The sequence below is a fragment of the Octodon degus genome, unplaced genomic scaffold (genome assembly GCF_000260255.1).
Source record: "Octodon degus isolate 3935 unplaced genomic scaffold, OctDeg1.0 scaffold00166, whole genome shotgun sequence".
In the NCBI taxonomy this organism is placed as follows: Eukaryota; Metazoa; Chordata; class Mammalia; order Rodentia; family Octodontidae; genus Octodon; species Octodon degus.
The window spans coordinates 976,147-1,003,269 of record NW_004524742.1 but is presented as its reverse complement, the minus strand read 5'-3'; the positions used below and the strand labels follow the sequence as shown (position 1 = coordinate 1,003,269).

The window sequence follows — 27,123 nt, the reverse complement described above, 5'->3', positions numbered from 1 at the left end:
AATAGGTGACAATAGCTTGCAGTTGAGAACATATGTAGAGAGACCCCTGTGGCTTATTGGAAAAAGTTGCTCCATGCTGGTTGGGTGTTTGGAAAAAAAAAATACAACCAGAGTTCTTTTATGTTCTGCTAGTTAATGAATGCATGAATGTCAAAATGGGCCAATGGCCTATTCAGGGGGCAAAGCCTTCACAGCCCCCTTCTTTAAGAACACATCCTGAGATGCAAAATACATTTGCTTAACAAATTAAAATAATGAGATAATTCAATTAGCTTCTTTTTTTAAAAAAAAAAGAATGAAAGAAAAAAGGGTACATCGGGGATTATTGTAATACAAGAACAGGTCATATTATACAAAAGGGAGCAAACCAGATTGAAATAATGTTAAAGAGACTAATAATGGAGGAATGCACATTGAGTCATGCACTTGTAAAGAAATTTACATGAAATAATAATTTAGACTACACCTATTTTCAGGGAACTTGAGCCAACATTTCACTTTGAAAGTTGAAATTAATTAAATGACAGAAAAATATACTGGGGCATCTCTATTTCCAAGGACTTCCTCGTGCCTGTTAGTACATGGAAGAAAAGAAGACTAAATTAACATGTCGCTAGTTAGGGGTCTGTATTCTTGGTTTCTAAGCTCAGAATTATAGCCGAGTAAATCTTTCAGCTCATTAAAGATTGGAAAGCAGAAGTGTTACAGGACCGACTGTCCTCATCAAAGTTACTGAGCCTCTTCTCTGCCATGGTGGGGAGAGTGGGTGCAGAGAGAAAGCGGTTTCAAAGAGAAGGCTGGAAGGCTGGGAGGATTTCCTTAAGACGCAGGCAGTGCAGAAAAGGTAGAGGAGAGCAGGGAGGAGGGGAGACAAAGCCAGCAGGGAAAGGAACGAAAGGGTCAGGTTGTAAAAAAAAGGCGACCGACAGGAGAAAAATAAGGCACTTGGTGGGAAGTAAATGAAAGGAGGAAGGAGAGGGAAAGAACCACCATGAGGCAGGACTGACCATTTCTCTGACTAATGTCCCTGAACAGAACCAAAAGAGAGAAGCATGAGAAAGAAGTTTATAGATGTGGTGATGCATCCCTATGATTTGAAGAACGGGGAGCAGAAATGCCCAAAGAACTTAATGGGTTTGATTGCCTGCCAGTGCAGAGGAAAACTGAACTTGAAATGCAGGCTTCCCAACTCCTGGGCTCGGATTACTTGAGCACTCTCTCCCTAACCAGCCATACAATACACATTTTAGTTGAGCAGAGATGTCTGCACAGAGCCCTGATGTATGCCTAACTGTATGAAAACTCTTCTGGGGTGTAGACAAATTCTTACAGTTGGTTTGTGGTACAGAAGATCCACAGGGGCCCAGGAACCATTGGCCAGCCACAGCTCTCAGCCCGTCGCCACTGTGCAGGTGACACAGTCCTGGACAGGGAGACCATAGGCAAGGCACCTTGATGTCAAGAAGTCCAGCAAGGACTCCTGAACGGTTCACATGACAGCCTACTCATAGAACAGAGACAGGAAGCCTGCTCTATCCAGAAAGGCTGGAGGTGCAGGGAGCTTTAAACTAAACGCTTGGCTTTTTTTGTACTCTCCAAGTCCTGGACGACTGAGAGCACTGATGGCAGAGGCTCTGAGATTTCTATGCAACTACCAAAGATAATAAAGATTTTAGCAAAGGTCCTAATGCTATGGAAGATACCAACTCCACGACTCAAAGGCTTAGGTCTTAAGCTCAGTCTGACCTTCAGCTAGCCACTTCCCTTTCTGAAATGCACTTTGTGCATCTGGAAACAGAGCAGCTACATTCTCCAAGGTGCTACTTATTCTGCAGCATGGCTTTTGCTGAGAGAGACGCTAAAAACACAGACAGATGTCTGCTTAGGAAGCAAATGTTGGGGACTTTATTTTCAACCAGGAAAAGCCAAGCAGGAGAGAAGACAGAGGACGAAGCCCAAGCAAGGTGAGCTGGGCAGAGAGGCAGCTCGTCTGCTCCACAGCTACCCTGTGTTTCCTACTTGCTACTCTAACTAAACAAACCTCGGGGTAAAAATGAGGAAGCCCTCCCCTCACACTCACTCGACTTCCAAATTAAAAACATTTTACAGGTTAGTAAATCTCCAGCTGAGGTGATGTAGCAGAGAACAGCTGTGAAGTAATTTTGATAATGATGAGAATAATAACCACATGGCAAGGTTCAGGGCTTTGCTGTTGCGGCTTCAGTGCTCCTGAATAGATAAAAGTGATTAAATACTCGTGATTATCCCTGACCAATATGTAATGGATTTACAGCCCTTTCAATTAGTCAGTATTTGCTTAGGACTCATTATTTTGTCTTTGGTTAAGTAATCAGCCCAGAGACCGCATGTTCTGTCTAATTCCTCTGAGCCGAGTCGGTGCAGGGCCCTGACCTTTGCAATGGCCATAGCTCCTAGGCAAGAATAACCACCACCACAGCCGCCTTGCCATCCCCCCAGCTAATCCTGACACCGCGGGCCAATCGATACACCTTAGTTTGCTACTAATGTCCTTACATTAAGATGGCCGATTTAGGAATGTGAATCTATCACTTTGCCCTGCCCACCACCGCTCCACCCTTTGGCCTTTGGAGCTTTATGAGAAGAGCAGGTCTGCAGCCACCACCATAAATAAAAGTGGAACCTTGTCCTGGACTCATGACACTGTAACTAATGTCATTCAGCATGGCGACACACAAGTTGGATAATCAAAGAAGACCTTCAGCTTCCAACATGTCACTATTTTTAAAGCCTTCGCCTAAAGAGAATGGCCTGAAAACAATATCATGGCAAGAAACACCCTCTGAAATTCCTACCATTTTCCCAGAATATGCAAGTGGACAGTAAAAAATACACCCAGTTTCTCTGTAAAATATATTGTCATTTTTTTTTCATAAGAGTCTTAAAGTCAACAGTATATACTGACACATAAAAACAGGTGCATAAAGGAGGATAAAGATGAATTGTTACTTTATAAATGCTGCACATCACTAACCCCTTACCAGAAGTGAACATGGTTAACTTTTAAGACAATGGACTTGAACGGGTGAAAAATAATCTTTAATTTCCATTTTATAAACAAAGACTTTCTAGCGCCCACGACCTTCTTTATTTGGCATGGGAACACATGGCATGCTTGCAAACTGCTTCAGGAGGGAAGCAGCATCGGATGCAACGCTCTGTGCTGGAGCACGCATGTGGCAAGAGGCATCTCTGCCTCTTGGAGGCGACAGCCTTTGTTAATTGTGTAATCTGCAGTGTTTACGATCTGTGAGCTCCTTACAGAAACGTCCTTTGCTTGAGGTTGCATTATCTGAAATTGCTCTCATACCTTTCAGCATAAAAAATAAGTCTCCTTAGACATTCTGCTTAGGTCCTAGGCCCTTCTCAGTAAGGTCCTGGGCAGGCCTGGACTTTCTCTGCCCTTTTGGGGTGGTAACAGCCGACAGACCCTCATCTGCTCTACTGGCCATCAACTTTCAAGAAAGAAAACAAGTACCTTGTTATTGTTGTTTCTAATCTGAAGGAGACCGTCTAACTGACTAGGAGAACTTAGCAAATAAGAACTTTGTTTCTCGTTCATCTTGACTTACTGTGAGATGCTGGAAGAGCCAGGCTCTCATGATATTTGTTGCTACTTTGGGGAAAATGCCTCTTTTCTTCTGGCGTTTTTTGTCTTTGTCTGGGTCATCATCATCACCTGTACCAGGTGACGCCACGCTGTTGTCTAAGCCGTCCCCTGGCAAGAAGAAGGGAAGACGCATTAGAGCAAACAGGACAACAGTGCCAACAACACCCGTGCAGCTAATGACGGGCTCCGCGAAGCTTGTTGAAAGAAATCCATTAAGCGGGTATATGCTCTTTCATTAAAGTATAATTGGAGACACAAATATGTAAAAGACAAAATTAAACCAGGCCTCTTCAAATGTTAATTTTGTGTGTCTCACACTTGCCCATATCATTAATTCAATTATAATTGTGTCCATGACACAGTGCTGTAGCTCTTTGTCAATTATGGAATCCAATGTGGGAAAACCGCCATCAGAAACCCATTCGGTGGCAATTCGTCCCCCTGCCCATAGTGCACACATACTGTAGGATAATCAAGTTAAATGTTCTGTAGTCTATATATCCTAGGCTGCCTGCATAGGTGACAGTAACTGTGTCACTGTTGATTGCACATAACGCACTGCCTGCTCAGCCCCTCCTGGATTCTGTCACCTCCTGTGCACACACATTCACATACTTCTTCTATGACCCTGCACTCAGCATTTGCATGCCATGGAAACTTTTAACTCTCTGGACCAATGATCATTATCATGTGTGTGTGTGTGTGGGGGGTGTTCACATCAAGGTAGGGCACTCACTTAATCAGAAGTTTCTATCAACATCTTTCTCTTCTGTGCTTTTCTCTGGCATTAATTGTGCATTAGCAAAAATCATTTACTTTTAACAGTCATAGTTATTTTTTCTTGCCCTCCAGCAAAAATGCCTTGAAAGCCTGCCTGGAGGGCATCTAAATTATGTATCTGAAAAACTCTTCTGGCAAGGCATTGCAGGACCCCTACTTTCTTAAAATTCATACGAGCACGTCTTCCTGTTTTTGGGAAGGCATCAATCAAGACCAGCAATATATGCCACATCCCTACATTAATATTTGAACTAATAACTTTAAAAAAAGGAAAGAAACAAGATCCGACTTGTGGCATAATCAAATGCAAAATAAATGAAGAATACGGGGACAGCACTGGGGCTTTATAGATGGCTGTGTTTTCCTTGCACATCATTAGCCTGGAGCCACACGAAAGAGGAAAACAGAGAAGTGGAGAGTTTATGCTCCCTGCTGGTGTTTAAGAAGCTGGGGTCCTGGAAGAACATCTGGGAATTGCACTGAGATGGGGGTTTTTGTAATTTAAGAATAGACATTCATTAGCAGTAAATGCCATAAATCCCATGCTAAGTAAAAACCTTGTCTAAGAAAGCCTAAAACAATAAACTCTGTGCTCAATGTAGCCTGAGCTGGATGCTCTGTAGCTTCCCCAGGAATGCAGCACATCCACCAGCTCTTTCCCAGACCCGCTCCCTCTTCCCCGGGTGGGACTGTGCTACAGCATGACTTCCTGCCCATTGGGTCGCTGGCCTCCTAACTTCTGGGTCTGCTCTGTGGGCTTCCCTGTACCTGTTCTTTTCCTTTCTTGCCAGGAAAAAAAAAACAAAACAAAACCCTCAACCTTCTTTGACCAGAGAAGCAGAAAAACCACAGCAAAGAGCTGGCAGATTAATTTTATTGACATTTCCATTTTCACTGCAATGCGATACCCTCCATCACATGGAAGAGATGACCCTCACTATTTACAGACTGACAGGCCACTTCATTACAACCACCCTGCCCCAAGGCAAAGCAGCTCGCTTCCATCTGCCCAAACACTAGAGCATGACCCTGAAGTTGCTGTTCTCTTTTTCTTTGCCTTCTGTTATGCCGAGGGAGAGAGAGAGAGAGAGAGAGAGAGAGAGAGAGAGAGAGAGAGAGAGAGAGACCCAAATATTCAAACAACGAATCAGTGGACAGGGAAACAAAGGCATTTAACTTTTTGATACTGGGTCTATAATCTTTTCTTCATCTGTCTACACTTCCTGCACACCCATGTGCACCAGGGGTTGCCTACAGTGTAACACACACACACATACACACACACAGGCACACACAGGCACACACACACACACTCATGCAGGGACACGTGCACAGCTTTCCACCATGCCAAGGAACTGCTGCAAGGCAAATTCTCACCCACACTAATGGCTTCTGACTGCTCCTTGGCAACCCCAGCACTTTAACCTGGGTGGATGTGCTCTCCAAAATACAGACACTGAGGCGATCTCATCAGCTGTTCATGCGACACAGATGGAGAGTGGCTATTAGCAGCCAGCCAGCAGGCCTTGGGGATCTGAGGTGCTGCTCTGCAGCCTGAGGCGATTTTGAAAAGCAGCACCCAGAACCGAGGAAAAGGAAAAAAATCCACAGCGCAAGTGCAAGTTTGAAGTCAGTCAGTCTGTCTGTCTGCCTCTCACAGATAGAGATATCTTTCCTCTCAATGCACAACTCTATGTGGGCTATCTGAATGTACATTTCAGATAATGTATGTATGGAATAACTCTTCCTTCAGTGTCTTCCAAATATAAAAACACACTCTGTAAACAATGCCTGTGTGTATATACTTCTTCTTAAGCACATATGGTTTCTGTGTATATGTTTAAGCTGAAATTGTCAGGATTTTGTTAAAATCTCATTTAGCTTTTTTGATAGATTTTTGAATACACTTATTTAAAAAGGTTAATGGCTTAATTGAAGGAAGTTCAATGAAAAAAGGCATTTGCCTTTTTAACCCCATCAGTGACCTTAGAAATGAAAGAGACAGCATTTCCATGGTGTATTTTCTCCTGTTTAAAAGCAAAGAGGGCTGATAACGCCTTCAAAATATATGATTCACTATATTTAGCTCAAGAAAAATATAGCTAGCTCGAGCATCCTTTGATGACTGACTTAAACTGAAGAAACAGGAGCATTACATGAATTTTAATGTACAGCAGTCCATGCTACATAAATGTTGTAAAATATTTGAATTCAGATCCCATGTAACAAAGAATTATACGCAAAAATGTGTCTGGATTTGTACTGATAACTAGATATAGATACTAGACAGAAGACTTTAACGTTAGTGTTCATACCTCTATAAAAAGAATTTTCCACTCCCCAAGCCAACAATAAATACCATTGTTTCCCCCTCCACTGGACTGTGAACCAACTCCAGCACACAGCACTAACAACAGCATAAAGAAAATTTTTGAAAGGTAACTGCGTGTTCTGCCACCTATCATAAAATTTTGCAAATGATGTGAGAATTAAGAACTGTTAAAGTGAGTATTGTTGTCTTACTTGGAGGCTTGTGGTATGAGGCATGTGTGCCAGGTGAGTCATGTGCTAGAAGGGTGCGTAGACAAGGAGCACAGGCGCGTGTGCCAAAGGAGGCTCAAAGACTAATGGCAGGATTGGAAGTTAGAATTCAAAACTGTGGAATGCTCAAGAAAAAGGACCGTTTCTTGTTTATCTTTCTATCCCAAGACTCCATGCCTGATGAGGGAGACTTGCACTCACCGTTGACTGCATGGATGACTGAATTGACATTGTTCAAGGGCCCTCTTCCCTTCTTGGCAGTCCTCATACCAGGCCACCATGGTCCTACTCCAGCAACTAACAGCCACTCCTCAGGAGAGGTGGGGGGGGGCACCTGTGTACACAGTAGTTTCTAAACATGTGCTGCTTTGAACTCTCGGTGCCCACAGCACTGTTGGCTGGACCACAGGCCATTCCACCAGCACTGCCAACTCTGAGGACGAGAAACTAAAACCTGAGCATGCCTACTTTAAAAGGCTGTTCATACTATGACCAAGGGCACAGTCTAAGTTTTGGGTAAAATACTCCAAACATGTACATTACTGGAACACAAAGCATGCAACCATGAGAAGCAATACTCAAGGCCTGTGGAAAGATGAATTTGGAAATAGATTAAATGATCAAGGGAGATTGTTAAAGACACAGGGCCCACGGCCTCAGTCCAAACCCACTGAATCAAAATATCCTTGGGCAGAGACTAGGAATTTGTATTTCTAACAAGTTCCTTAAATTTGCCTAGACAAGCAGCCCAGTGCAGGTTCTTTAACTAGCTATTGGAAGCCAACCAACTAGATGACCTAACTTGAAATCAGACACAACCTCAGGACAACCTCAGGAAGTTAAAATTCAACCTTCATCTCAGAAACAGGGCTAGTGAGCAAAATGAGGGACGACAGGCCAGCCCAGGCCTCATCCACAACAGGAAAGCCTGTGCAGTACACACCTTCACAGAGCTTATTATCGTAGGCTTCTGGGGCTACAGGTCACACAGACCCAAGAAGCTGTAGAACAATTGCTCTCACTTTTAGAGCATCAGCTGAGATGCTCTGATCCCCACTTCCACTGGAGGATGTCTGCTGCATCATTACAGGCTCCCCCTTAGTCTGCTCTCCCTCAGTGTTGTCTGAAGGCCTGAAGGATCTAATCTCTGCATCCTCCTCCTACTTTAAGACTGAGAAGTATTTTGAGAGCATCTTTAACTGGATTTACACCCATGCTCTCGAGGAAAGCACACATATTTTCCATAGCTAAGCAGATGGTGCTCAGAGCAGAGCACTCTAGCCCACACCAAGCTAAAGAGCAATGCTAAGATGGTCTAGTGGCAGCACGCTAAGTCCTGGGACACCACGGGCATCAGGGTGTAGGGGAAAATCTATATTCATAGCTGTGTATTCAGTGAATCAGGGAGGACAAAAGCACACTACAAGAGTGTCCCAAAGCAGAAATTCCCTTCCATAAAATTCTTGGTCATTAAACACTACTCTGGGGGCCAGGGAAATGGCTCAGTAGAATAAGCACTTGCCTGGCAAGTGCAAGGGCCTGAGTTCAATCCCTGGTTTAAAAAAAAAAAAAAAAACTACTCTGGCAAAAGGACTGTGTCTTCTTATCACTGATCTACTGTCTTATTCCCTGTAGCCAAAAATCTGTTTCTATTTTAGACATCAGTTGCATGGTTTGAAGTAAAGAAATGATAAGAACAGTGATGCTCTGCTAGCATCAGTGTGATATCACAGGGCCATGGCCTTCTCTTTCCCCTTTTCCCATCAGGAACACAAGGAGACAACCAAGATGGTCTCAGTCCATTGCTTACCACTTACCCCATCCCCTTAAAGCTCAAACATTTCCCATGGAGAAACCAAGGCCAGGAGTCAAGTCCTTGCACAAGACCCCAGAGGATGAACAGGAGCCAGGCATGGCCACTGCAGGTCCAGCCTCCCACTATGGGCTTGCATGTGAACACTAGAAATGAGCTTTTCCTCCCCACGGCATGACCTCATCTGAGCCCTGCTGTCCATGACAGACACAAACAATGTCTAATTCTACAGGAAAAGGTCTGAGGGAAGAGAAGAGAGTCACATAGGGACCAAAAGCCTAAGACTGAACTAAAACTGGCTCAGGTTGGCTTCAACTAGAAATGCAAATATTTTTCTCCCAGAGTCAGCCAGGGCCACAAGGGCTTGAGACAGGCAGCAGGGCAAAAGTCTTTGAGAGTCAGGGCTTTTACAAGTGGCTTATCGTGGTCCAAGTGGAGACCCTGATGTGGACAGAGGCAGGCTGACCTGAGAGCCTTGAGACCTGACAAATTTGAGTCCTGCCTGTCCACACAGTCAAGACCAGTTGGGCTTTGATGTCATCACTGTGCACACTATTCAGTACTTCACAGAACCACAAGTGAAATGACACATCCTCCTTCCAACTCACTTTCTGAAACAGGATGTTCCAGATATTGGTGCATGGCATCTGGCCAAATAACAACCATCTAAAACTAGACACATTTAGAGAAGTAGGTAGAACAAAGCAAATTTATTTTGGTGAACAACATTTGTACCTCCTTTGGGAAAGCTAATGGCATGGCTTTAAATCATCACTTCTCATTCTGGATCAATTTTGATAGTTAAGTTCATTTGTAAAAAACTATGTTAAATAAATAATAGTTTATACAGAACAAAGAGCCTCTTTTCTTTTGAGTAATGGAAGCTCATTATATTCATTATTATTTTTATTTTGTACAGTTTAAATTCACTAATTCAGAGCCAGGCGTGGTGCAGCAGGCCTGTGATCCCAGAACTCAGGAGGTTGAGGCAGGAGGATCATCATGAGTTGGAGTCCAGCCTGGGCTACATAATGAGTTTAAAGCCAGCCTAAACTGCCTAACAAGACCCTGTCTCTAAATAAATAAATAAATAAATAAATAAATCCACTGATACATAAATATCAGTATCCTTGAAAAATCCACTTCTAGAAATTTAGCACAGCCATGAATATACAGATACTTACACATGTTGTATATGATTATAAGCCTGCGTGTATTAAATTGCATTACATACGTTTGTTGAAATATCTGTAGGTGAAGGGAATATTTATGCCCATGATCTCACACACCAGTGTCTAGGTGTCCTAGAAGGTCCCTACATAATGTTAAATAAGCACTTTCAACATCAGTTCTGTGTCTCAAGAACAGGCATGACGCCACCTCTCCACCGTCAGTACCTGCTGTGGCTTTCATCATCATCATCACCACCACCACCACGCTGGCGCCGCCCTTGGCGACGTTCCCACCCTTATTTAGTTTTTAGAATAAATGAAGGAGCCACTTTATTGATTTCATTTTACAGATGAGAAAACTGAGCCTCAAAGAAGTCAAGTAACTCACGGCACATGACACCGAAGTGGCAGAGTGGTATTTGTGCCCTTTAAAGTACACACACGCACACACACACACACACACACACACACACATACACCCCTACCTTTCTCCTCTCCCAAAAACTGCTAGGAGAACAAGACAAAAGTGAAGTGAGATTCTAAGCCCTTGCCTCTAAGGAAACAGAGCCCAAGAGAAGCCCAATGTATTCACATTTATGTTCCAAAGAAATATTAGATGAAAGTACATATAAAAATACATACCAACCAAGAATGAAGCCAAAGTGTATTTCTGCAGATAAGAATAACCACCATCTATAAAGTCATTTTTTCCCTGTGAATCTAAAACCTAAATATGATTTTGAAATGGAAGTATCTGCTGAATTTAAAGACTTTTGAGTCAAAGGAGCTTTCAGATTCCACACCTCTAGCCCTTTCTGCTGAGAACACCCCTTCTCTTCATGTAAAAATGTTTGCCTTCGCCACTCTTCTTTGCCAACTCCTATTCAATATTCAGAACCCACTGAAAGGAAGCTCCTGCTAAAGCCTGGCCTCGTTCTCATGAACAGCATCAGCGCACTGCATTTCTTCAGCATTTTCTTCTCACGTCCATCGTACTTGCTTTTCTGTTTTCAACTTATCTGTTCACTAGTTTGTCTGTTTGTGACCTTTTCCAAGGCAGGACCTGTGTCTTAATCACTTCTCGTCCCAATCCTGGACATAGAGCCAATATTCAAATGTCATTAGAGTAAAGAAAAGGGGTAGCTAGAGCCTCGGGGTGCCTTGTTTGGACCTGTGAACACTGTAACCTGCTCTGAAGAAAGAGCATGTGAAGAAAGCAGCCTGGCTCTTGGTCAGCGAGCCTTGGGCTTCCTGTCCCCATTCTCGCTGCCCTGTGGTACCGCGTCGCACTACACTCAGTGCTTTACTTCCACAAAGATGTATGTCCTCCTCCAGGAATGCAAGACTTGGGTTCTGTACTGACTGGGAAAGCAGTGTGCCACCTCTACGCTGTCCTATTCCACACAAAACCGCCAGAGAGCCCGGAAACGTGGAGCTACCCACCACCCACGTACACCATCGCCACAGGCAGCTACCCACCACCCACGTACACCATCGCCACGGGCAGCTACCCACCACCCACGTACACCATCACCACGGGCAGCAGCATACTGCACTTGTGAGCTGGTTTTATCTCATTGTCTTTTCTCATAAGGCTCTGGGTAGTACTTGGAAAAATGGACAAAAAACATGTATTAGGAGTCAAAGGATACTTTCTTGCAGTGGATGCTAGGGAGTCCCTTGGTCTGGTTTACTGATGTATCCCCTTGAGAAACTTTCACCAGGGACTAGGCGGGCAGTGGCTCAGGCCTACAACAACAGCACCAGGTGAAACTGAGGTAGGCAGAGTGCTAGCTCACACCCAGCCTGGGCAACATGGTGGCTGGTGTGATCCTGTTTCAGAATGCAAAACAGAAAAGGTCTGAGGATGTAGCCCAGTGTGGAAGCGCTGTATTCAACACCCAGTACTGTGGAGAAACAAAGAATGGGGGAGTGGGAGAGGAAGAGGGAAAGTGAAGGTAGAGGGAAAGGGGGAGAGAGAATGAAAAGAGGAAGGAAGGGAATAAGGGAAAGAGGGAGGGAGGGACAGATGGGGGGAAGAGGGATGGAGGGAGGGAGGGACAAACGAGGGGGGGATGGAAGGCAGGAGCACCAAGATCTCCAAGGCAAAAGAGAAAACACAGAAGCCTCTGCCTGCTCCTGCTGCAGAATGCAGCCTTGCAAAACTTGCTTTCCAAGAACGACTGACAAAGTAAATTTTTTCCACAAGCAATATCTTTTCACCTCAGAACAGTTGGGGTGGGGGAGGCTGTAGACCCAGAAACCTAGGGAGACTGAGGGGCAGCAGTAAGACCTGCTAATTACTGATCTCTTTTACTCTCCTGCTGTGCTTAACTGTCTGGACATGTTAAAGTGAAATTTTTCTGTGATTTTCCAAGTGACTCCCTCTTAGCCCCTGAGCACGGAGGGGAGCAGCAGAGACGAAAGCTTCCGTTTACATGCAACATTTACTGACTGTGTGGGTTTTCCAACATTAAAGAGAGGACAGTGACCCAGGCCACCTTTTGCACACTCAAAAGAGCACTGAAAAAAAAAAAAAAAAAAAACAAGTCTTCATCGGCTTACCTCAGGCTTCCTGGTCCTGAACACCCTCCCCCCGGGGTACAAGCAGAAAGAGAAAAAAAAGAAGGGATTTTATTCTCCTTTCTCTTCAACTTTTCAGGCGGTATAAGCAGCATTTAGCAAATTCAGCCTCAAATGGCTCCAAATGCTCTGAGCTGCAGGGGCTCATTCTTTGTCATCCTCCCTCTATTTACACAGGATTTACGCAGGCTCTCCACTGAAGAGACCAAAAGCACTTTCATTCTCACCCACCGCCCTGGACTATGGCTGGGCCAGCGTCCTCCGGGCCTACCATGGTGGGGGGGGGGGTGCAGAAGAAGGTGCCAAACCACTCACCGAGTGAGCCCCAGACAGCCTGGCTGCAGCGCACGGCTGCAGAGCGGACGGGCCTGTAGAGATGGGCTAACCTTCCAGAAGAGGAGGGAAACCCAGCCAAGGCTGTGCAAATGTGCGTCCAGAGACAAATAACACGCACTTTAAAATATGCATCTATATGATATAATGGAAAGTGGTGGAGGAAGAAAAAAAAATTCAGACTGCAGCTTGGATGAAAACTACTCACCCACTGGTTGGAAAAATAAAGTGTAAAAACAGACAGATGGACACATATGTAAATGTGGCTGTGTTTTTAGGCTTTAGCTGGCAACGTGAGTGCCGTAGTATAGTTTTGCACGCCTGTATTTTCCATATCATGTTGAATCCTGTTAACTGTTGAACAGAAACATCCTCATACTGGTCCTTGACCAAATCCGTCCCCTCAATTTACCCGTTAGGAGCCATAAAATGGCTTTGTTTATTGACTGGAACACTCTAATCCTTAAAAGCAGAAGTGAATGAAAGCTTGCAAGACTCTTAGCCTGTTCTTCATTTTTTTGGGTTATTCTAGTTTGCACACACATATATATTTCATTCATCCTCCTTTGAACTATATGTGTGTGTGTGTGTGTGTGTGTGTGTGTGTGTATCTTATGAATCTTTAAGTATCTTAAATGATAGCTATTCTTTCTGTAGCCCACAAATTCTCCAAAGGATACTGACCAAATGAATCCAGTAGAAAAATCTATTCCTCTGCCACTGTAATTCAGCAGATTGCCTAGTCTCTGCGGTGCAGGATAAGAGAATGTACTTGTTACTGGGTTACCTGATAAGCACACATAAAAGTACAGAGTGTGTTCTGAAGTTATTCACAGTACATCATAATAAAGCTCTTCTGGGCACTCTAATGATTCATTTTTAGCGATCTCTCAAATGCCCTTTTCCACAGTTAACACTCGGGTTTTATTAAGGTAGAAAGCAGGGACAAATGTCCACTCGAGTCCCAGCTCTCAAATTTGACTGTACTTGCACTGCACTACCTACAGCTAAAGCTTTTTTAATGTTCTGTTCACTCCCCCAGAGTGGCATTTCAGCTAACAGAGTTCACAGGCTTTCAGCCCCAAACACAGAAGGCTGCTATCTTCCAGTCATCCTAGGAATGTGCCAGATACCATCATCTCCCTCCTGCGATACAAAGAATCAGAGGGAGAAAGAGACCCAGGGAAGACCAAGCTGATCAAGTTACCAACAGTCCAGAATGCCCTTTCAGGAGGTTAATCTTTGAACCAGTAAATGTTATAATTAGGAGCCTGGAAGTTGGGCTCAGGCTGGCCACTGAAATAAAGGCCCCAAAAGAGAAAGTATGAATGGAACACGGCTCTTTCACCCAATGAATCAATACCAGGGTCATGTTGTTTATGGAAAATTATAGAAAAATGAGTTATTATGTTATATAAATCTCTTTCCCACATCTCCTGCAGAAGGAAAAAGGTGGTTGGGAGAAATGGCTTCCCAATTTCCTTTAGTTATGTTTCAGTACAAATTGTGAAAATTATGCAAATAACAATTTTGGCACCTTTGCTAAAGGAAAACATTATTAAATTATGCTCTAAGTATTTTGTCTGCTTTAGTAATTACTCTTGTAACTGTAAATATAAATAGCTGTTATTCTGTTTAAATTTTTAATCATGCAAAATATTGTCACACAAAATGTCCTTCTGTTGCAGTCTAACTGGGATTTTCTTTTTAAAAATATCCATATTTAACTGAAGTGGACTATATTTAGCATTGTGAAGTGTTCTAGTAAAGATAGCTGGCTAACATCTCTGATTCAACAGGTCTTAAAAGAGAAGATATGGCCCTTATAGTCACAAAAAGTATTTCTTCCACACAAGTCCATTAATATAAAGTATATCTTAAGCATTTTATGTTAAAATTAGAATGCAATTATCTGGTTCCCAAGGATGTATTAACTGTATCAAAGGAGTATGTTGTAGAATACACTGATAATAATATTCTCATTTTATCATTAACTATAGAATTTTATATCTCACTGTCTCTTTCAAAATAGTATATTATTAAACAAAATATTACCTAGCAGCCAATAATAAATTTTTTTAGATATATCAACAAAATCAAACTTCAATCACTAGCAGAAATTATTTCCTTTAACTTTTAGAATCTTTGTTCTATTACCTTATTGGCTGTCAACAACACAGGTAAGGTGATATATTATTATAATGTAAAAGAGTTGATGAGTTTGGATTCTTAAGATCATCCTTGTCTGAATTTATATCATTAGATATCAGTTCACAAAGCAGAATAAAATACTTTATTAATAAAATAAAACTTTATTTCCTTGGCCAATCATTATAAATAAACCATAGAATATTCAATAAAAGTACAAACCTGAAGCTGATATTAAATAACACATACACACAAGCCCTACAGTAACTCTTCATGTCAAGAGAAAAGAGAGCCTTCCCTATAACAATAAGAATGCTCACGAAGACAACTCGATAGAGGTTTCCTCCAACACATCTTATAGGAAGGTTTCAGGGAGCCAGTCACAGCTGCATGTGGAACAATGGTATTACAAACTTGAATCTGGTTTTAAGTGAGCACTTTCTAAACCATTAACACATCAGATTAGAGTGCTTTTTAACTACTAGCCAGGCATATTATGTATTTTTTTTCAAAGAACATTTTCACATAACAGAGGTGCCTAACCAAACTCTAAATGTTTTAAGAAATTCATAAAGTAAATCACTAACATTTTCAAAGTTGGCAATTATGCCTTTAGGACTCCAATTATGAATACTGCTTCAAATAAGTGTAGTGCTACATTTTTATAAGGTAATGCAAATGGATAACCATGCTATATATGCAACAAATAATGTATGTACATAATAAGAATAATCTGATTATTATTGACTTGACTGCTTTTCATACACCCTATGTATTAAGAACCACAGACACAGGAGTCTTTTAAAAGTATTTTAAAATGACTCTTAATGGGCATGGGCTTTCTTTTGGGTGGTGAAAATATTCTAAAATTAATCATATTGATGGTTGCATAACTCTGTGACTACACTAACAAGTATCAAGTTGTATAAAAAAAACCACACCATGAGTGGTTTGTATACTATGTGAATTACACCTCAAGAAAGCTATTATAGGGGCCGTGGAGATGGCTCAGTGGAATAAGCGCTTCCCTGGCAAGTGCAAGGGCCTGAGTTCAATCCCTGGTTCTTCAAAAGAAAAAAGAAAGAAAGCTATTATATAAATATTTTTAAAAGACAAGACTCTACCTTCCAATACAAAGAAGCATGCTGAAGGAGATGAAAGGCCTACTGGCTGAATAAAGGTATCCATAATCTTTCCTGAGCTGCCTCACAGCCTTGTGACTTCAAGGCCTCTTACCAATGTCAGCCCAGCACCTTGCATACGCCCAAACATATGTACTAAAAACCTTTGGGATGAATTTTATATTGTTCATATTACAAAGATGCATTATGGAAAGTGGATTCACCTTAACACTAAAATCAATCCTCCACTCTCAATTGTTATATCATAGCAGAAATCTAGTCTAAATTATTTACTCTTTCTAGGCTTACTTTAACACTAACAATCCCAGATGATTTCTGAAAATAGATACAACACACACACACACACACACACATACCATACATACACACACACCCCTCTCCAACATTTCCTCTACTCACTTACTGCAAGCTTCTTCAAGTCAAGAACCATGTTTTTTTATGTTTTTATCATTCTTAAAATTTTGTATAGCATTATGGATATAGTATATGCCTAAGCATTTAAAGAAAAACTGATGGATGACTCATCTCTTGGAACATGCATATGAGCTTTATGGGTTTACATCTAAAATTTGGAAACAGAAGCCATCTAGAATGATGGTCTCCAAGAGTTGAAAATTGGCCGTGGAGTTGATGTGTCACAAATTTCAAAGGCATTAACTTGTAAGATACATGGAAGAAGCAACTTATCGAAACAGGAAATAAACAAGGGAGAAGCGCTGTATTTGCAACAGCATGCTACATACTAAGTTTACCTTTTTTTATACATTTCTGGCTTTATTCTATGACTGTAGACACCTGTATTATTCATTCTATTAAAGATTCCCTTCTGACATTGTCCTTGTCCTTGTCCCTCCTATCTGTCTCTCTACTCCCGTAAGTACAGAGTCACATGTCTTTGTGATGCTGCAGTAGACAAAGTGTGGACAAACCAGATCCTGTCACAAATCCCCAGGTCTCCTTCTTATTGGCTGAGTGTTACATGGATTAAGAGATTAACCATTCTTTGAACCTCAGTTTCCTCATCCATGAAATGGGGAATATTATCCACATTTGACAGGGTAATTGTGAAAATTAAATGAAATTATGTAGGTAAGAACTAATATTCCTAAAATCCTTACTTTCTATCAGTAGTCTTACATTTAATAAGAAGTTTAAAAGCTTTATAAATCTAGTCACACACAGTATCTGACATAGCGAAAGTGTATCATTAAGTGTTACTTATTTTCTGTCTTAAAATGAATGAGTAAGAAGGGATTACCAAAACACGCTATATCCATACACTAAAAATACTACCAACAATAGAAAGGATAAACGAGAAGTCAGGAGAAGTAGTCCATGCTTGTCATGGGGGCTCAGGATGAAGGATGAACTCAAGCCCAGACAACACAGTGAGATTCCAATGCAAAAAGAAAGATAAACTACTAATACTAGGCAACATGTTCCATCTCAAAATGATTACACTAAATGCAAGACACCAAACACAGAAGACTCCCTACTGCATGATTCGAAATATATTAAGTTCTAGAAAATGCAAACAAATGCTTTATACTGGAGTAGATCAGTGGTTATCTGAGGACATGTGCAGAAGGAAGGATGAAAGATTGACTAAAAAGGGGTCTGAGGGAACTTTTAGGTTGTGATGGAAATATCTAGAATCTAGATATGGGACAGATTTCATATGTGTACACAGGTATAAAGCTCGCTCAATTACTCACTGTAGTGGTCAGTTTTTGTATGGAAATCATGCTTCCATAAAGTTGATAAAAATGTTAAAGTATAATTAAACCTCCATAAACCTGTTGTTATTTGGCACAGATTTTAGTTGGAATTATAACATGGGTAGAGAGAGGTGGAATGGGGATTCTATCAGTTTTATAGTTCTGAAAAGAAAAAAGTGATTACGGGAAGTATTTAAAAGATGCTGTCAGGACAGCCCCATAGGGCATTTATAAATCTGTTAATTTACAAAGATGGAAAGCCAATGGTCAGAAGATACTTTGCAGATTTTGCCAAAGATGGCTCTATTGGCCAAACTTCATTATGGGATATGTTATTAATAAATAACTAGTCAAGTTACAAAAAATACCAATAATATTTTTAGAAAGATAATTCGTTCTTAATAAACTATGTTTTAAAAACTCTGTAGGGGAATTCAGTATGAACTCACACCTCTTAATCCTAAGATCTCACAGCACTTTGGAGATCTTAGTCAACTGTAGAGGGAAAAATGACACCACTCATGAAAGACTCCTCTAAGCACCCATATGATTTAAAACTAACAGACAATGTAAGATTCATAGAAAGCCTTGCAGCCAGATCTACACCTTCAAACAATCCCCGATTCCACCAAAGGTGGAAAGAAGTAGTATCTGTGGAGCACCTCGTATGTGCCAGATGTAACAGGCCATCCACAGAGCAGTTCAGACTCACTAGGGTAATCCCTACGTAACACAAGAACTAAAGGCAGTAAGTAAAAGTTTGCCTAAAGTTATGCATTGAATTGAGAGCATAGCTAGACTTTGAACTCCAGCCTCTGCTATCCAATACATTACCCAGTCTCTATTCCCACAGGAAATGGAGTTCATAATTGTAAAAAGTAAATGTAAGGAGACCATGGGCCGTGTAGTACCTTACTAATGCCTGACTATGACCAACTGTTTCATCTGACTTTTGTAACGTGTGATGATATTTTGGCTCATGTTAAAAAGTCAGTAATGGTTAGTTTCAATGCCTCTTTTTCCTTCCTTCTTTTATTTGTTGTAAAGTCCCATGCATATAGAAAAACATGAAAATAGGGTCACTATTGGCTGAAAAAATAATAAAGAAGAGAAAATTACCTCATTCTTCCAAAATTTCTATTTCAACATGGCACAAACTCAAAGGCACAAATTCATCACTGCATGAGAAATATATAAGTCCTAACTGCCACCCAACTAACTCTACAGAGGTGCGGAGTACAATGGCGATGTTGATTTTTCATTTGCCACAGCACATCTTCCTGTTGCCAATAAGAACGACAACTCCAGGGGCTACAGATGTGAACCTCAGCCAGGATCTGTTCCTTAAAATAGAAAGTGGAAAGGGCTTAGCTTGACAGGAAAAGTTGTCCAGCCACTTGCTAGGAAGAAAGGAAAGGGCTTACTCTCTCGGTGGCTTAGCACCTATCGGAGGTAAACCAGCCTATGGCAGGACTGGCATCTCTGCTCTAAGAACAGATCTAAGAGCTGCCAATCAAACAGCAGCCTGGCTTCCTGTGCTGAGGCAGCACATTTCTGGATCGCGCTCACACCAGGCTGGGGAATCACTCTTCTCAGTGATAAAGTCGGTGAATGCACTCTTGAGAAGATAACAAATTAAAAACCAGCTGACTCGACACCATTCGAGTGAGGAATTCACTGCTGACCCATACAACACAATTCCCACTACCAGTCAGTAAGCACTGGAGAGGGGCCAACTGCACTTCATGATTGTAAAACTACTCTTTCCAGAGGGTCTTACCACTGTTAAATGGAAACTGTCCCATTTCTATCACGCAGATCTACTAAAAGTGGTAATGACTTTCTCAACTATTTATACCTTGGCTCTCATGCTGTGTGAAAATTCAAAGATTCTAAAATAAATTTGGAAACCCCAAAAGTGCTGTATTACTTAAATGACCAGAAATGTGAAAAGAATTATATAACTTAGAGGATTATCCCATTTTGAAAATATATCTTATATCTGTAGAATTTCCACTAAAACACCCAGCTTTTCTTTCTTTCTTTTTTTTTTTTTTTTTTTTTGGTGGAACCGGGAATTGAACTCAGGCCCTTGCGCTTGCCAGGGAAGCGCTTATTCCACTGAGCCATCTCCCCGGCCCCAACACCCAGCTTTTCTACAGTTGATATTATTATGGTACACAGTGAAGTTGGCATTTGTTTTTATGTCACCCATAAGACAACAGGAAAATAATTACTAGATTAGCTACTGTGAGACTTGTGTCACAATTTAGAACTGTGGGATCTTGGCTATAAATACATAAGACAACTTTTGTTATATATATAAATATACAAGACAAATTTATAAGACAACTTTTCAGCTTTCAAATTATTTTTTTCAATAACTGATTCTCTTAACAATGTGTGAGGGCCTCATATGATTTTCCCACTTAACAGGACAAGTGGGGCCGGGGAGATGGCTCAGTGAAATAAGCACTTCCCTGGCAAGTGCAAGGGCCTGAGTTCAATCCCGGGTTCTGCCAAAAAAAAAAAAAAAAAAAACAGGACAAGTGAGGTTAGCGTTTTGTTGACCTTGCAAAGCACTTCTGACCTTGCCTGAAGCACTGTGATCTATGAACATTATTAGGCCGAACCATCTAAAATTGCTAATATTTCACCAATTTTGATCTACCAAAATGAAAATTTCATTAATATTTTTCAAGTTGCTATTTGTTATAATATGGTTACCACTTGGTTTTTCTATTTTTCAGTTTATTTATTCTTGCCACTGTATCTAACCTCACTTATAAGTTTTTTAATTATCTTCTCTTTGCATTTCAGTAGATTTTAAAATGTGGCAATGAATACTAATAATGGAAGCCCCAATTTATGAAAAGCCAATAGCTTTATACTTAAAAAAGACTTAGCAATGAACAATTAGGAGGCAAGAGACTTTGCACATTTTTAAACTTTGTTTGGGGGGGTGGGCAGTGATGGAATACCGGGAATCGAACTCAGGAACTTATGCATGTTTTTAAACAGAGATGCTAAAGGAAGACAGTTTGCAATATTTAGTAAAGGGAAGTATTCTTGTTAATTCTAATTTTAGACTTCAGCCATAACAATTAGTATTGAGAAATGATGAGCACATGTTCTAGTTTATACCTGTGGAGAAATATGCACTCTAAACATTTTCTGTAATAACAACAGCATTAATACAAAATAGCATTCATTGACCTCTCAGTCTTCCAACACTCTGATAAAACACTTCATGTGAATGACCTCATTTAATTCTCACTATCCTATCAGGATTGAGTTTCATTTTCCACATGAATAACTAACGCTGAAAGGGTGGGCCAAATTTGCCCAAAGTCACAGGAATAACAAGTGACAGAAAGAGGAGTCACACCACAGCTAAAGTGAAGTATGAGAGACCATTCATCCAGATTTTTTCCACCTTTCTATAAAACTTCCTAACATTTCCACACATTATTGAGTCAGGCAAAGTTTTTCTGGTTGATCAATTGAAATAATCAGAAATTTGATATTTAACCATAAACCTGAATAGGGTGAAAATGGGCGTTTAGGTCCTTCTCCTCATGCCGCCATATTTGCAGCCCACAGAACAGTGTAGGGCATGTGGTAGACACTGAAGAAATAATTGTGTAGAATATATTCTAATCTGTGCTGGGGACTGACGCCAGGATTTGGCGCCTGCTAAGCATGCCCTGTGCCATTAATGTACACCCCAGTGCCAGTATAATTCTTTCCTGTAATTTTTGTCATTCTTAGAGCCTTGCCTTCAACTGTCTTCCTGTGAGAGAGTGGAGCGCTCTCAGTCACTCCCACGTGAGACAACATTACTCAACTTTGGGAACTTGCCCTCTACTGCAGTCAGCAATTCAATTGATTCATCTCACTGACAAAAATGTGATAAAAGAACTCCTACCACAGAGGTGGGGAAACCACTCCTTCTCCTTGAACAAATGTGCTTTCTGATGGCCAGATTGCTTTTCTTTTCTCGCCAAGGTTCACTAAGTACTGAAAGCTGGGCCTGGTAAATATGGGTCAGGTTTGTAATGCAGCAGCTCCACCCCTTTCATTACCATGGAATCCAGTTAACAGTCCTGCTAGTGATACCTAAATAAATAAATAAATAAAGCAAAGAAACTGGTCCCAGTGGTTCCTTAGGTGTTACGGAAGTCCTAAAAACACTATTATCTCCCGTGGTGATTTACTGGCCTTTCTACACTCCCACCAGCACATTGGGACTTCTAAATTACATATCATAAGTGACATAAAATATCTATCCCATCAGTGAATATCTTTATTAGCATCAAAATCACTCACAACTAGTGTTCCTCAATGTTATTAAACATAACTTGTTCTAGGTGTTGCTTTACTAATTAGTCAGGATGAGCCCGAGGAAGCAAATCTGGGTCATGTTAAATTAATTGGAATGAGCATGAAAATTAGCAGAGCAAACTGCATCACTTTTCTATAGAGAGTCTTTCTTCATGTTGAGAATAAAAATGGATATTATGAGGCATTAACCAAACTGCCTTCTGTGACTGCCAAGAGGTGTGTTACAGTAGCCCAAAATATCACGCTCGCAGATTTTCAGAAGTTAATGAGACATTTCCAGGAATGGTAAATACATGGTGTTAAAATGGGTGTGCCTCTGATGGGAAAATGCCAAGTCATTTCATGTTTATTCAGGCATAACAAGCTCTTCAAAATGAGCATAATTTAAGAGGTGAATAGTGCAAAGAGGGCTAACATTCAACTAATTTTCCTTCAGAAAGAAAAGATTAAATTGAACAAAAAAAATGAATTAAGAGGTTTACAAATCAACAAGTCAGCCACCAGGACGGGAGCCACGCTCAGCACTGGCTGGGCAGCAGCCCCCCCACCCCCACGAAGAAGTTTTTCCAAACATGTCCCGAAGGCACGGAACAAAGCGAGCAGAACTGATTACAGCCCCGCTCACCGCCTTGCTGTCTCAACTCTGTTTGGCTTCCTAATGAGCTCACTAAAAACCTAATTCATCTCCCATAACCCTCCTCAGCCCTCCTTGAAATCCACCATTATGGAAATTTTAGATGAAACATTTCCAGGCCGGGTTCAAGGCAGTGTGTCTTCAACAGGCAGGGCTCTGACCCCCACCCTGAGCACAACGGAGCAGGGTCCAGCTCGGAAGTGCTCCCACCGCAGCTTCCAGAATAAAGAGTCTGAGCTAGGTTAAGACTCTTTCTCAGGGTGACAATGATTTCCGCCTTAACACCCTCCCTCTCTCCCATGAATGTGGGAATGTCTTAGGTTCCACAGTACATAAAATACAAGCTGTAATGCAGGAGAGGAGAAATGAGTTGTACTAATGACAAATAGCTGAAGCAGGCTAATGTGAATTCCCAGTCTGTTCATGAGGAAACTCCCCGGGTTCCTCATTACATGGAGTCAAGTCCTTACGGCACCTAGCCTGTAACTGGAAGATTACTGAATTGATGGATCCTTAGTTTAAAATGCAGCTGTTTTATTCTGCTTTAGTAATTAATTCTTTTTCCAATACTCTATTGATTAAGCGTAGACCCTGATAAAGTTCAAACTGAGAAGAATCTCTCGTGGCGTCCTTAGTTGTTCAGGAGAGTCAATGAAAACTTCCTACAATTCCACCTGCCTCCTCAGAGTGCTGATCCAATGAACAGCACAGTTTTTTTCTCATAAATTAGTCAGGCCATGTGGAGCTGTATTAGCTGATCGCTGCTTTTGTCTCTCTGCTTGCTGACTTGCTTTTGAGTTTTGCTGGCCTTTGTGCTGTCACACACAAAGTCGGAGCGCAGCTGCCATTCTGAACCCAAACCAAGGTGAAGAACAATTCGTACAAACTACATTTTCCCCCATTTTATACAGCTGCAACTCCCTGAGCAGTACAGGGCTCAATGGGGCCTCCTGGGAGCCAACTAGCTGAGAAATCAGTGCTAAAGCATGCAGACACATTGTGGAACTGGAAAAAATAAAATAAAATAACCTATTTTCTTCAAGGTTTTTGCCAGGATTTTGGGTTTCTCCACAGATCCCCTGCAGCCTTGGCCCCACAGAACTTGTGCTACCCTATTTTAAGCAGTGCCATGATCCTACTTTGTTTTATAGAGGACATTAAGGAGTGACAGAAGACAGGGTAAAAAAAGAGTGAGCAGGAGGCCCAGCCTGTGTCCTGCGCTGGTCAGGTGGCATCAGAATTAGAGAGCAGCTATTAACCACACGGGCGTGGAGTGTAACCATATATAAATGGCCATTAGGAGCACAATGGTATTTAGTAATAAGAGGAATCACCTACGCAGCGCTCCTTTTCAAAGGGTCACATGTACCAGGGATCAATGTTGGTGAGTAAAACAAGCGCGATCACAGAGTTTCTCAGGTTACAGCCCTACACAATAGATTTTTGTTTCTATAAAGATTGTGGCTACTGGGAATGCTTTTAGAGCAATGGACTCATTCTCTGTTCCACCCCCATGTCCCCATACCCACCTAAGGCCACCAAACCCATGTGCACCCGCTTAATTCTCTGCAGGAAAACAGGTTGCAGGCAAGGGTTCTAGCCGACGAGTCAGTGAGAAGAACATAGGCTTTTCTCAAGTCACTTGAAACGTACATTGTGCGATAATACATATTGGTTGCTTCTAATTCTATTTCAGACAGCAAGAATTTTAGCAAATTCCCTTAAGGTTTTTTTTTTTTTTTCTTTTTGGTTTTGTTTTTAATCAGCTGATGCTAAATCCAGAGCTCAAACTAACTCAGACCCTCTGAAAGAGTAGCTGGGCTGTTTTCCTTTTCTCCTGGGCTGGGGCAGCAAGTACATTCCCACCTTCACAGCATTCCTTCCTAGGTCAAAAGGTCATCTCTCACAGCCCTCCCCAGCAGACACTCCGTTGTCAAAAGCTTGCACCATGTGATCTGGGCAGTCACTCCTAACAAAGCTTTTTCCTCACTGGGAAACAAATTTTGCATGTCTAAATAATTTCTGCCTTAGGAATGGGTTTTCCTCCCTCCACCCCCAGGGGCCTCTTCAATTTCAAAACAACGAGAACAGCAGTAGGCATCAAACTCATCAGCAAACTGTTCAGAGATCCTTTGGGTCAAGGTGCTGAGGCTTCTTCTGGGCCGCCCAATGTAGGAGGAAAGGTATCTGAGAAGTGATGCTGATTGCCTTGTTGTAGGAATTTCTTTCAAAAGGAAAATCTCTTTTTTAAAGCCAACATATATATTTTGAATAAGTGCGAAACTACAAATAGAAAACTTAATGTGAATTAAAAGGTATTCTGGAGCCAGTGAGATAGCTGGTGCCTTGGCAAGTGCAGGGATCAGGGTTCAATCCCAGGTCCCCCATGTAGTGCTGGCCCCGCCCCTCCGGGGGTGAGGTGCACTGAGCCTGTGACTGAGTCCACGCATGTGGCTCACGCCTATAACCCCAGCGCCAGGGAGCCTAAAAGAAGGAGGATTACTACGAGTCTGAGCTGTATAGTGAGACCATGTACCAAATACATAAAATGAAAAAAAAAAAAAAGGTACTCTGCAAGAATCATTAATAAAGATAACTTTTTGGCTTACTGTACATTCAATTACATTTATCTGACCGGTAACTAAATAGGGTATGATGAGGCAGAAAAGAAAAATAAAGAGGTAAGAAGCTCATCTTCTCAGTGTTCTCACCTGATGCAAGCATAAAGTTTGTCATTGGTGGCAGAGTATATAGAAAAGGTTCCTGTTATGAAAGCAGCCTGCTTCACCTTTCTCTTTTCCTTTTTAATTTTCTGCTGCCTAGATGAGTAATATAATGATTTCTCATTGTTGTGAATTGTTACTTGGAGCAGCTTGAAGCTCTCAGATGCAATCCAAAATGAGTCATTTATTTCTAAAAAAAGTCAAACAAGTCTATCAACATTGCTTCTATTTATAAAGTATACATATATGAGTACAGTAAAGTATTCATGGCAGACGATTTACATATGGAGATAGAGAATTGGAGGTACAACTTTTGTAAAAATTAGAGATACTTTCATATTATTTGATCTAGTAGTCCTAAACTACAAAGACTAAGAACACATAATTTGTTTAAGAACTAAGGATCTATGCATGCATTTGCTCAAAAAGCTTAATAAAATATCTCAGAAATGATGTCTATGTTCCTGAAGTCTGGAAGATACTAAGCCTTGCAGATATAAAATATTTTCCTCAGTGTACTTTTAAGTTTTTTATTACAAAATTTTCCAAAAGTATTTGTTTTTCAAAATTCATTTCCATGTGCTCCCCATGGCTGTCTTGGATTAGCAGGAATGACAAAGATGGCTACCCTTAAGAATGGGTATCATCTCACTTGGTATAAGCTACAAACTTTAAAGACCGCAGTTTTATAAGCTTTCCTTAGGTTAGGCATTACAGTGTTCTAAAAACAGTGTTATAGGCTGTTAAACTAGGCACGTGTCTTACACTGATGTCTTAGTTCCTGGAAGTCACTGTGTGACACACTTCCAAGTTTAGTATCTGTAACCTCTGCTTTTTTTGGAGTGTTTGGAAGGTAACTGAAAAATGATGAAATACTTATAACATTTGCTCAAAGAGGGGAAAACATTAGATAAGAGGAGAAATTGATATTTAAAGACATTTGGATGGAATGCAAGTAAATAAATGAATAAAATAAATACATGATCTTTTCTGTAATGACTTACAAACTGAATACCATTTCAGTATTAGGAATCAGGTGCTTAGCATTTGGGAGCAGCTACGGAGGTATAAAGATCCTGTACAGTTCTAACAACCACAATGCACGGCTCTAAAAATAGGAACTCGTAGGCCAAAATCCTGTTCTAGCCATCACAGAAATCTGAGAAGAAAATAAATACATAATAATGAAGTGGCATGAATCTAATTATCATCTTTTTTGAGGGTATCATAGATTTTGTAGACCTATCAATCAAAAAAGGAAATTAGCTAAAAGAGTTGAGAATTCCCTACAGAGACTACATGATGTAGTTAGGAATTTTAAGTAAGGGTAGACTCCTGAAAAAAAATTCCATCTGAGCCTCATTCCTGTTTTTACCTTACCTGAATACGGGACTCCAGCCAGACACTGTGACTAACGTAAAAGCAGACCCTCTTAGGTATTCTAAGTACAGCAGTGGGGGGAGGGGGCTGATGGGAAGTGCTTGCCTAGCACACTCAAGGCTTTGGTGTGATTCCCAGCATCTTTCACTACTGACTACCCCCC

The 27,123-nt window shown here is 41.2% G+C and overlaps 1 protein-coding gene across 10 annotated transcripts in view; it reads right to left on the bottom strand.

Annotated features, from left to right (window-relative positions):
- Positions 1 to 27,123, bottom strand: part of Meis2 (Meis homeobox 2) — a 215,658-nt gene that overhangs the window by 149,249 nt on the left and 39,286 nt on the right. For all 10 annotated transcript variants that reach the window (XM_023703216.1, XM_004643110.2, XM_004643106.2 and 7 more), the window contains one exon: positions 3,612 to 3,757. In XM_023703216.1, coding sequence (XP_023558984.1) covers positions 3,612 to 3,757 — 146 coding nt within the window. The remainder of the gene's footprint in view (positions 1 to 3,611; positions 3,758 to 27,123) is intronic.